This window comes from Propithecus coquereli, unplaced genomic scaffold (assembly GCF_000956105.1).
Source record: "Propithecus coquereli isolate 6110/MARCELLA unplaced genomic scaffold, Pcoq_1.0 Scaffold37, whole genome shotgun sequence".
Classification (NCBI taxonomy): Eukaryota; Metazoa; Chordata; class Mammalia; order Primates; family Indriidae; genus Propithecus; species Propithecus coquereli.
This window is the reverse complement of record NW_012149396.1, coordinates 6,239,331-6,249,757: the sequence shown is the minus strand read 5'-3', so window position 1 is coordinate 6,249,757 and position 10,427 is coordinate 6,239,331. Positions and strand designations below refer to the sequence as shown.

General features: G+C 39.6%; 1 protein-coding gene across 1 annotated transcript in view; it reads right to left on the bottom strand.

The window, feature by feature from the left end:
- Positions 1-1,811: 1,811 nt before the first annotated feature.
- Positions 1,812-10,427, bottom strand: part of WDR7 (WD repeat domain 7) — a 312,258-nt gene continuing 303,642 nt past the window's right edge. The window contains exons 26-27 of the mRNA XM_012651797.1: positions 8,690-8,794; positions 1,812-2,517 (exon numbers count right to left, since the gene is read on the bottom strand). Coding sequence (XP_012507251.1) covers positions 2,314-2,517; positions 8,690-8,794 — 309 coding nt within the window. The 3' untranslated portion in view covers positions 1,812-2,313. The remainder of the gene's footprint in view (positions 2,518-8,689; positions 8,795-10,427) is intronic.

The window sequence follows — 10,427 nt, the reverse complement described above, 5'->3', positions numbered from 1 at the left end:
AATACAAAGTTTACCTCAGTGCTGAGGAATCTGAGCTGGGATGAAATTTGGGACTGTGGTTGTCAAAATGGCCAAGGAGAGATTTATGTTAACAAGAATGCAAATATTAGTTTAGCAGTCAGAAATGTCTGTCTAACCACCAAACATCATCCATCCAGAATTTTACCACCATAATGTTCTCCTGGCCAATTGGCTTGGCTTTCTGTGCAGACAGGACGCACGAAAGGCGGTCCCCATGCCCGTCAGCCAGGGGCTTGGCTCCTCTGGCCCTCATGGCTTTGTTTTTAATCTCCATGGCAGGTGGGAGCCATCTGCACCTTTGTGGGGCCTGCCTACTGTTCCTACACCTTCTTTCTGAAGCACAGAACATTTTGTTAAAAAAAAAAATAGAAGAAAAGATGCTAAGGTATATGTTTACCTCATCATTCCACATAATTTTGTAGTCTAGAATAAATTAACTTCCATTTAAGTTCATACAGTAAACATGTACTGGGTACAGAGAAGACTTGGAGGCCACTAGAAAAACAAAGTGCAGCTTGCAGTTCACCTCACATTTCTCTGCCTATATCGAACACATCAGCATGTTCACCAAAGTCTACACTGTATATTGTTTCTTCCTTGGAAACTACATATATAATCTTTATAATACAATGTACATGCATGTGCATAAATTCACTTTTGAAACAACACCCCACATCTAAAACCAAGGAATAGTACAGATTTGCCATCAATAGAAATAATATACTTCATATCAATATGAAAGAGATGTTCCTGTGGTCTTAATGTCTTAATATGTTCTTCAAAAATCTGTTTCAGTAAAACAACAGATGTATTTGTTCCTGGACCTTGATCCTGCTTTTCTGCTTATTACATCTATGCTTTTTAGATTAAATATTCCCATTATAATTTTGGTTCCTCTGTAAACTTTCACATTTTCTCTGAATTTAACAAATCTTTTTCTATTTTTGCATCTGATAAACAATTTTGCCCAACTAACCAACCAATCAGCAATCAGCCAACCAACCAAACCCCCCGACTATACACAGATCAAGGTTTTTAGGAGCAATTCATACAAAATATTATTTTATGGATTTTTTTCCATTATTATGAGCAAGAGCCAGCATAATTCGACAAGAGGAGAAGAAAGTAATCTAGTTAAAGCTTACTTGGAAGAGTGATGAACACCCTCATTGCAATATTTGCTCAAATTAAATGAGAGCCCTCACATTTTTATATACACTCCTGAACATTTGTGCCATAGTTATTAATTTTCTAGGACACTTGTTTCAAAGAAATACCTTCTTAGCTTTTCTTTAATTGATCAGTAGTAGTTTGAAGGCTGAATTATAATTATTACATGATAATGGACATACGTCACACATATGGGAACTGCAGGCTTATAAAGTTTCTGGAGGAAAGGGGCAAGCTCTTTCTTAAACAAAAAGATCCACAGCAATAGATAGGCAAGTCTTCATTTTAGGTATATGCTATGCTTCCAAACGTGGTTCTTTATCACAAAAGTCCCTTTAAGAGATTCGCTACGGTGACTGGATAATTCTATCAACTAGATCATAAGTAGTGATGTTTTTATTTTAAACTACTAAATACACTATCATCTAAGTAGGACATGAGCACTTGAGAAGCCTGGGTGATTGGAAAACTGTATTTTCTAAAAGTAAATTTTTTTTTATATTTTCTCATTAATCTCAAATCAGGTGTTGATAAAGAAAGGTAGAGGCAAAACCCTAGGAAATTGGATTGAGTAATTTCCTAGTAATCACTAGAAGAAAAAAACATGTAAACACAGAATCTTTTTGGTAAACAATAGTATGCTTTAGGAAACGCAAAGGGAAATAATTTCAGTAATGGGGACTGCCACGTGACCTCAACACCCAGTGTCAGAACGACAGATTCAAGCGGCACTTCAGAGATGGGGTTTAGATGGCTGAAAATGCTGACCTGGGCCAGAGAGCAATCACAGTGTGTATTGATTTCCGGGCTTCTGTTGCACCAAGCAACAAGAGCGTTCCCAGGAACCTCTGGCTTTCCCCTCCCATCTCTGGCAGGGAAAAACTCCCTAGTGACAGGATCGCCACATCCTGTAGAGTGGTGTGTGCATGCCTCTGAATCGATAGGTGGCACGAGCCGGAGTCTGCCCCTGAGAAGCATGCACAAGTGACACAGACCCAGCGCGCCCTTGGATGACTCTGGGGTGGCAGGCACCGAGGAACAATCCGGTGTGAGTGCGGGCAGAGCGACATCGGCTTAGAGAAGTTGGAGAACTGAAACGCAGCGCGGTGGCAGGGAGCAGCCTTAGACCATGAAGCGGTGCTCCTTCCCGTCGTGGGCCATGAGGATGACATTGCGGTTGGAGGTCCAGATGAGCCGGGCCAGTTTGAGGCTATTGTGGGAGCCAGGGGAAGCGGGTTGCACGGGGGGCACCTGGTAGGTTTTGATGCAGCGCAGCTGGGGGGCCGAATTCAACATGCCGATGCTGCCCAACAGGGACGTGTTCATCTGGAGGGACAGGGGACAGGAGAGCAAACAAGTCACTTGAGGAACCTTCCCTCTCCCTACTGCAGAGACTGGCCACATACTTCGGGTCACTTTCTCCTCCGTAATGGTTATTCATGTTCACCTACAAGTTTATTCTGAACCTCTAAAGGGTTCCTTTCAATGTATTTGGAATGGTTTTGATGCTGTAACAGTAAATGCATAAATCTAGAGAAATTTTACTTTGTGGGAAGAGCCTGACAGCAGGAGAGTCCATCGATCTTTAGGAAGGGAGCTAAATTATAGCTGATAATAAAACGGTTCAATTAGACAATACAGGTATTTGGGAATCGTGGGTATTTAAAACTGTAGACCCTTTTGTTCTTTAACAACGATGCTAACTGCGTCTCCTGAAGGATGAGTCAATGGAGACAAGCTTTGGGATTTATAATTAGTTCAAGAAAGGGAAGCAGAGTGAAGCAGTAGACAGAGTGATCGGTTACAGGGTCAAAGCTCAACACTTACCCCCCACTCCATTTCCCATCACCAACACCTTCGCTCCTCTCTAGCCTTTTAAAAACTCAGTCTCTGGAAAGCTCTTGCTTATTTGGAAGGGAAAAACAAGAACCAGTTTCATCTCAATACTGTATCTGTGGCTCATTGTTCTGCTACCACACTCGAGAGAGTATCTTCTTAATACTTTATTGACAATACCTTTTTATCAGTTGGGGATTTCTGCTGTTTGGAAGTCTTTCCAGATTTGATTTAAATGTTAAGTTCTCTTAACCCATTTGCATAAATGAAAAATAGCATGGAAATCATGACTCATGAACGACTATGCATTCAGGTCAAAGTGCTAAATATTGAATGGCAGTCATCTGAGTGAACTGTTTCCTGAGCAACTGCGTCTGAAGATTCCTTTAGATTCTAAATATTACTTAAAATGTTTGCAATATGCGTCATTTTTGCTATTATAAATCACATGGAAAGCATACTGGAAATCAAGAAAGAGGCCTCGGAGATAATATTTTTTCTTTGTACTAATTCTCATTTCCAATTCTCCTCTCCAGCAAAAATCTTCATCTAAATGGGTAACATTCTAGGGATTTGCGTGAAGCATGCACATTATGATCCAACATATACAAACGGTTGATCCATGAAACCCCGGCAAATCCTAGGACATTTAAGATATGTTATTGCTGATATCATGCTCTGCATTTGGATCAGTGCGAAACACAAGCCATTCCTTTTTCTAGCCCTTCTCGGCAGCGGGATGGTGTCAGAGGGCGTAAATCATGGCATCTCTAGCAGAGTGCGTGCAGGCTCCACTGACATTTTCACAATTTAAATCATCTTGAGTAATAACCCTTTTAAGATGACTAATGTTACTGATTTTCCTGCATTAATAATAGTGCCGAACACAACACAGAGGTGAAAAAAAATCACTAGTGTACGAGGTCACATTTTAAAACCAAATGTATGGTTATTGTTAACTCTTTCTGTTAAAGTTCAGGTCGCATTTACAGCCAGGCATCTCCCTACTGTCATCCTTCCAGAAGCCTCTTTCCTTGTTTCCTTCCCCCGCTTTCCCCAAAACTCCACAAAAGACAAAAATCAATGCTTTATTGCTTTCTTGGAGGGTTCCAAATAGTTTAAATATAAATGATGATGGTGAGCTTGATTTAATAGCTCTCGATTCTACAAAAAGTAACAGCACATAATAATTTAGTCCTCTTACAGAACAGAGTCGAACAATCCAGAAAACTGCTGGTTAACATTAACTGGCATCAACAGGCATACCGTGCTTTTAAAAAACCTAACTTCTCAGCTGATAAATAACTAAAAAGTATTTTTCATTCTTCATAGATTTTCTGTGAAAATACGTATGAAGCTTGATTTCTGCTGGTGGCTCAGAATGCAAGGGGCATACAACGCTCAGATACTTCCTTATTTTGAATTCTCTCCTTCAAATTTAGCTACAAACAAAAATGGGTTGAGGGCTATAGGCAAAGAGGGAGAGAATATCTTCTAGGAATGGAAAGATTTTAAGAAAAGGCCATTATTATATCTGAGTTCCCATTACAACCTGAGCCATCCCTACTCTGACGAATTCCTTTGGTGGGGCCAAATTAGCCATCATGCCTCAGAATGAGGCTGTGCGAAATTCTGTAAGTTAAATAACTATTACAGTTGCAGATAGTTGGAACAAGGAAGACCCCCATGTTTGCTAAAATTCACTCTTTTCCACATCATCGTTTCCCTACCACCTCTTCAAATTAGGCATGAATCCGAAATAGTAATTTTTCCGGTAAGCACAGCCAAAGAACTCTCCCTGAAAGAATTAACCGTTTTGTTATTCAATATTAATGCTTTCTTGCCCAGCAACGGCTACAAACTATGTTCAAGTAAGGGCAACCTGAGCCTTGGATGAAAGCAACCTATGTCATGAGACAGGTGAAAAATTGAAAAAAAGAAAGAAAACTACATGGAATTATAAGATTTAGTAACATTAAGCTCTTTCCTGGTTACAAAGATAGCAAATACTCATTGCGGAAAAGTCAAATAATAAAGAGAAGTACAAAGAAGAAAGCAAAAATCCCTTGAAATCTCATTTCCTGGAGACTATCGCTGTTAATATTTTGGTAAACAACTTTCCAGACCCTCATGTTAAATACACAGATGAGGAGAAGCAGATTTAAGGAATTTTACATAAACAGGATCATATTAAACGGCGGCTTCACAATCTGTTTTTTCATTCAACAAAATGTTGAGGGCAATCTTCTCATGTTAATGACTATAGATTTACATCATTCTTTTTAAATGGTTGAATAGTATTCTATTGTATTACAGAGTAAATAAAAATAAATGAAACCAATATCCATCTAATTTATTATTAGCATTTCTGAAAGAGGACATTTATTTGTTGGGTGGTGGTGGTATGATTTAGGTGAGAGAATTGTGAATGTATTTCATTGTCAAACTCCTCTTGCTCAAATACCAAACTGAAGTGAAATATTATAGAAATATGATGTTAGAAAAATCAAAGGGCTTGAAAGATTGCCAAATTAGTTCATTCAATAGATAAGTATGTAAACTAACTAAAACCCAACTTTAGCTTTTTCCTTCCCTTCAAAAATAATGCTTCGCAAACCAGCTCTGTGAAGATTATTTTCTGAATACACAGAAACACATGCAGATATAATTCATCACAACAGGGAATGTTTTAATGCTATCCTCAATGTAAGTAATGCTGCACACAAACCTTTTACTAAGTCTCACTTGAGTAATTATCCAAGCAATATTTCTCATTAACACTCATTTCTCAGCAAAGATTTTAATAGCTGATAGCTTTAGTAAGGTTCTGTATTAATAAGACTTCATTAAGTTTTCAAAATATATTACAGTACACTTACTGGAATAATATAAAAGTATTCTCATACATCATTAGAACTAAATAACAAGTATCTAAATAAATCAGCAAAGCCCATTTGGGGAGAGCAGCAGTAGATCTAACACTGCTTTTTGGACTCTCCGTAATTCAAATAGAAGAGCACTACACTTCTGGAAGAGGTTTCATTGTGTTTTCTTGAGAAAGCTGAAATGATGCGTTTCTGTGCCTTCCGTTAAAATTTTAAGACCGAGCTGATTATTATTTCAACACCCAAAAAATGGGTTGCATTTTAAATACTGACACTGGTTTTAGAGGCAAGAAAGATCTGGGTGTTGCCTGAGTCGCCGTGGTGCTCTGGCATGTGCAGGTAATACAAGGCAGCCTGGGAGTGGGTGAGAGCTCATGGACTGCAGAGACGTGCTGCAGCCCCACTGTGCGCAAGGCCACATGGACAGGCACACAGGTTTAAGTGTGCTTGGCAAAGCCCGGAGACGGCAGCAGGAGCCTGCAGAGAGGGACTGGAAGATGAAAAGCGGTATCTCCAAAAGATACCTGATGCATGAGCTTGATCTCTAAGGTAAGAAAGGATGTTACCCACGATCCCATCAATGAGCTGGACAGAAACTTTCACAGAAACAGAAAAATATTCAAGGAAGGGATGAACATACCCAACTTGAAGATCTAGACAAGGGGAAAAAGAAAATTGACCACTTAGAAAATTTCACTTAAAAAAGTCTGAGAAATACTAGAACTAGTTTCCAATCTGGCTAACTTTTGAGGTATTCCTTTGTGTAACAAATTTATGTTTACTTAGCAGAGGAAAAGTTGGACAAGAAAAAAGTGAGCTTTTGTTTGTTTATTCCAAAGAAGAAAGCCTGGACAAAACATAAGCTCTTTGCAAGCAGGGACCCATGACTTATTGTTCTCTGTATCTCTACAGCACAGGCCGGTACCTACCCCTTGGGAGCGCAGTAAATAGGGAATGAATCTCCAAGATCTCAAGAGAACAGGAAATAAAGGAAACTCTGTATCAAAGTACACGTGGAGTAATAGAGTCCATTGTGTCAGACATGAGTGGGAAAAAACGATGAAGTCTTCAAATAACCATTGTTGCAAGAGTCCAGTTTATGGACACCTAATGGACTCACTGCGGGGTTTTCATAGTAGAAGACACCAGTTCTGTGTTTACCCACTAGGAAAAATGAACACTGAGCAAGATCTCTGACAAAAAGAGTTTAGTATGAGCTAATTAAGATGCTGGAGATATATTCTGGAAGAAAGGATAACGAGAAAATAAACTGGAAAACTAAATTAGATAAAAGTAGAAAAAGTCTGTGACAGATTTTGACATTGTCATGCTTTAATAGCATGCTGTTAATTAAGCAATTTATTGTATCCGTTTTACATTTTATTAGCTATTGATTTTTTTAAGCCATCATCAAGTTGGGCTGAAGGCTGGTTTAAACTTTTATTTTGTTTTAGCTTTCAAAGCAAATAAACTGAATCTCATAAAACATAGTCACATCTTAGGAAAATAGTAACAACAAAATTTTAAATTAACTTTTTTTGAGGGGGTAGTAATATTTACTTTTTTTGTAATTATCAGGACTGAAACAGTAAGGTAATTAAAAAGAAGATGGAATGAAAATTAAGCACTGAGGAGGAAACAAGTTCTATTGTAAAAATTAGCTGCTCAAAATTTTTTTTTTTTTTTGAGACAGAGTCTCACTGTGTTGCCCGGGCTAGAGTGCCGTGGCGTCAGCCTAGCTCATAGCAACCTCAAACTCCTGGGCTCAAGCGATCTTCTTGCCTCAGTCTCCTGAGTAGCTGGGACTACAGGCATGCGCCACCATGCCCGGCTAATTTTTTCTATATATTTTTAGTTGTCCGATTAATTTCTTTCTATTTTTAGTAGAGACGGGGTCTCGCTCTTGCTCAGGCTGGTTTCGAACTCCTGACCTCAAACAATCCGCCCGCCTCGGCCTCCCAGAGAGCTAGGATTACAGGCGTGAGCCACCGCGCCCCGCCAGCTGCTCAAAATTAACATTTATTTTAATCAGACTTAAACACAGGCATTCTCATGAACTGCCAGCCAAAGATACTCAGATTTTTAAAAACGTTCATTGGAATAGTTTGGGAATTAAGAGCATTACGTGGGAAACTCAGAATGCAAACAAAAATGAGATAATAATAAAGGAGATGTGAAGTAAACACTAGGAAAATACCTTATTGCCCTATGCCCTGTTAGAGTCGCAGACCCAAGGGCCTTGTTGAATGGCTTGTGTAAATTGTGGGCCTGAGCAAGGCCTTCCTGCCAGATTCCTTCAGGGCAGGCCCTCGCACAGGCCTCACCCTTGCTTCCTTCTGACTCTTGGCGCACACACGTTCTCTGTCCTTAACCACCCACTCCTTCCGACTGACCCTGGACACCGGCGCTTCCTCAAAATCACTCACATCTCAGCTTAGGTGTCACTTCCCCTGGAAAGCCTTCCCACGGCCACGTTCGCAGTTCCCGCAGCACTTCATGTACCGTAATTGCTTATTTATCTGTGTCTGCTCCAGACTGAAAGCTCTGTGAGAGCAGATGCCTCCTTCCCAGATTGCTAATTGTACTCTCAGCATCCTGCATGCTAGTGCCTGGCACACGATCAGCAATCAGCAAATACTTAATATTTGTTGGAAGAAGGGGGTGGTGGTGGCAGGAAGGAGGGCTGGCAGGTAGGCTCGACAAGAAGCCTTACCTACCACCTACTAAAAGCGTCCCATGCGATATACACTTCAAGACCCTGCAGCACCTACCCTTACCTGCCAGAAAGAAATGTGGCTGTCGGTGTTTGAGTAGGTGGCAAGATATCGTCCATCGGGAGCAAAGGCCACTGCAGTGATTGGTCCCTTGTGTCCGTGGATTGTCTAAAATAAAAATTCAGACATCATTAATGGCATGTATTCCGCAGAGCTAGTACAAGCACGCGTGCAAATGCATTCAGTGTTGAACAAGTCACGTCACGGATACTAGATGCCGTTACGTTCTTTGTTTATACAATCAGGTTAGAAAAATAAAAAAACAACCAAAGCTGTCTCAGTAAGGGAACTCTCCAAGGGCTTTAATCTTGTTCTGAGGAGTCCACCTGTCTCCTAGTTGGGAGGACAACATGAGCTCAAAGAAAAAGCATATATTAATGGGCAAACCAATGTGTTAATTCATTTATGTCCATTAGAGAGAAGAATTTTATAATTAATTAGAAAGGTAAGAAACTGATCACCAAAACTATCCAGGAACCTGGTTCATCTGGAACAAAAACCAATCAAAGCTGTATCACAAAATCCCTGCTCTGGAAGGAGTTAAAGACTGTAATTTTAACTCCTTAGTAATTACACATTTTTCATGTTGTATGCTTCATTTCTCCCCAATAACACAGTGTTTAAATGCACATAGCTGCAATTAGTAAATATACATACATACAAGTGTTGGAGGTTTGGGCACACATATAAATCAAATATCATTAAAAACAAGTTAACAGGAATACTTTTGAACCTCTGCCAAATAGCTATCATTGATTTAACCATGAATAATAAAAAGGAGGCTGTATTTTAGACTAGGTCTTTGATAAAAGGTCCTTCCTAATAAAAAAATACACTCAAGTCTGATGATATTAATAATTACAGAAAACACTGGCTACTAAGCAAGTTAGCATATTGTATTAATCTCCCCACACTCAACTACTAAAAACCATACCTCTGCTACATTAACCAACATTCAATCTGGCTCACAAGCCATCGGTCTGTCTCTTCCCTTTGTCTAGAAAGGAGTGGGAAATGTGTGCCTTCAACTAACGAAGTACCAGAAAGGTTTGTTTTTAGATGTCATTTTTGAGGGAGAATTGTGAGCCTTGAGTCTCAGTGAGAGTATCAGGCTTGTTGCGTGATTCAACCCGTCCGTACTGTAAATTTCACTAAGACTTTTTTATAATTCATTTCTGAATGACTAAAATGAGGAAGAGGAGCAAGGAAATGGGTAGGGGACACGGCACATTCCTCACTGCTCTTTGCATTCTGTTCTTTCCTGTCATTGGATTTTCAAGGCACTGTGGGATCCAAAATAACACCTGTTGCCCAACACTCAAAGAAAAAATGCCATACTGGTAATACAGCACTGGGCTTTGGGCAGGCAGAGAGCACTGATTTGAGTCAGGCAGTCTGGGTTTGTTTTTGGGCTTCACTACTTACTAACTGTGGAACCCAGGGCCAAGTTATCTAAGGTACTTAACACCTGAGCACCCATGTTTATAAAGTAGGGATGACGATAATGATAATGACAGTATCTAACTCACAGAGATTTGTGAAGATTAAATGAGATAATACATACTTTGCACAATGCATGGCATATAAGAATTTAATGCTATTAATATTTTAGTATTAAAATATTCCTAGCTTGCTTAGAGATGACCGAACATAAACAATCACATAACTCAATTACTTGACTATATCATTTAATGAACACCCTCCCCAAATGCCCCAACCATATATTCCAGATTCAGCATCA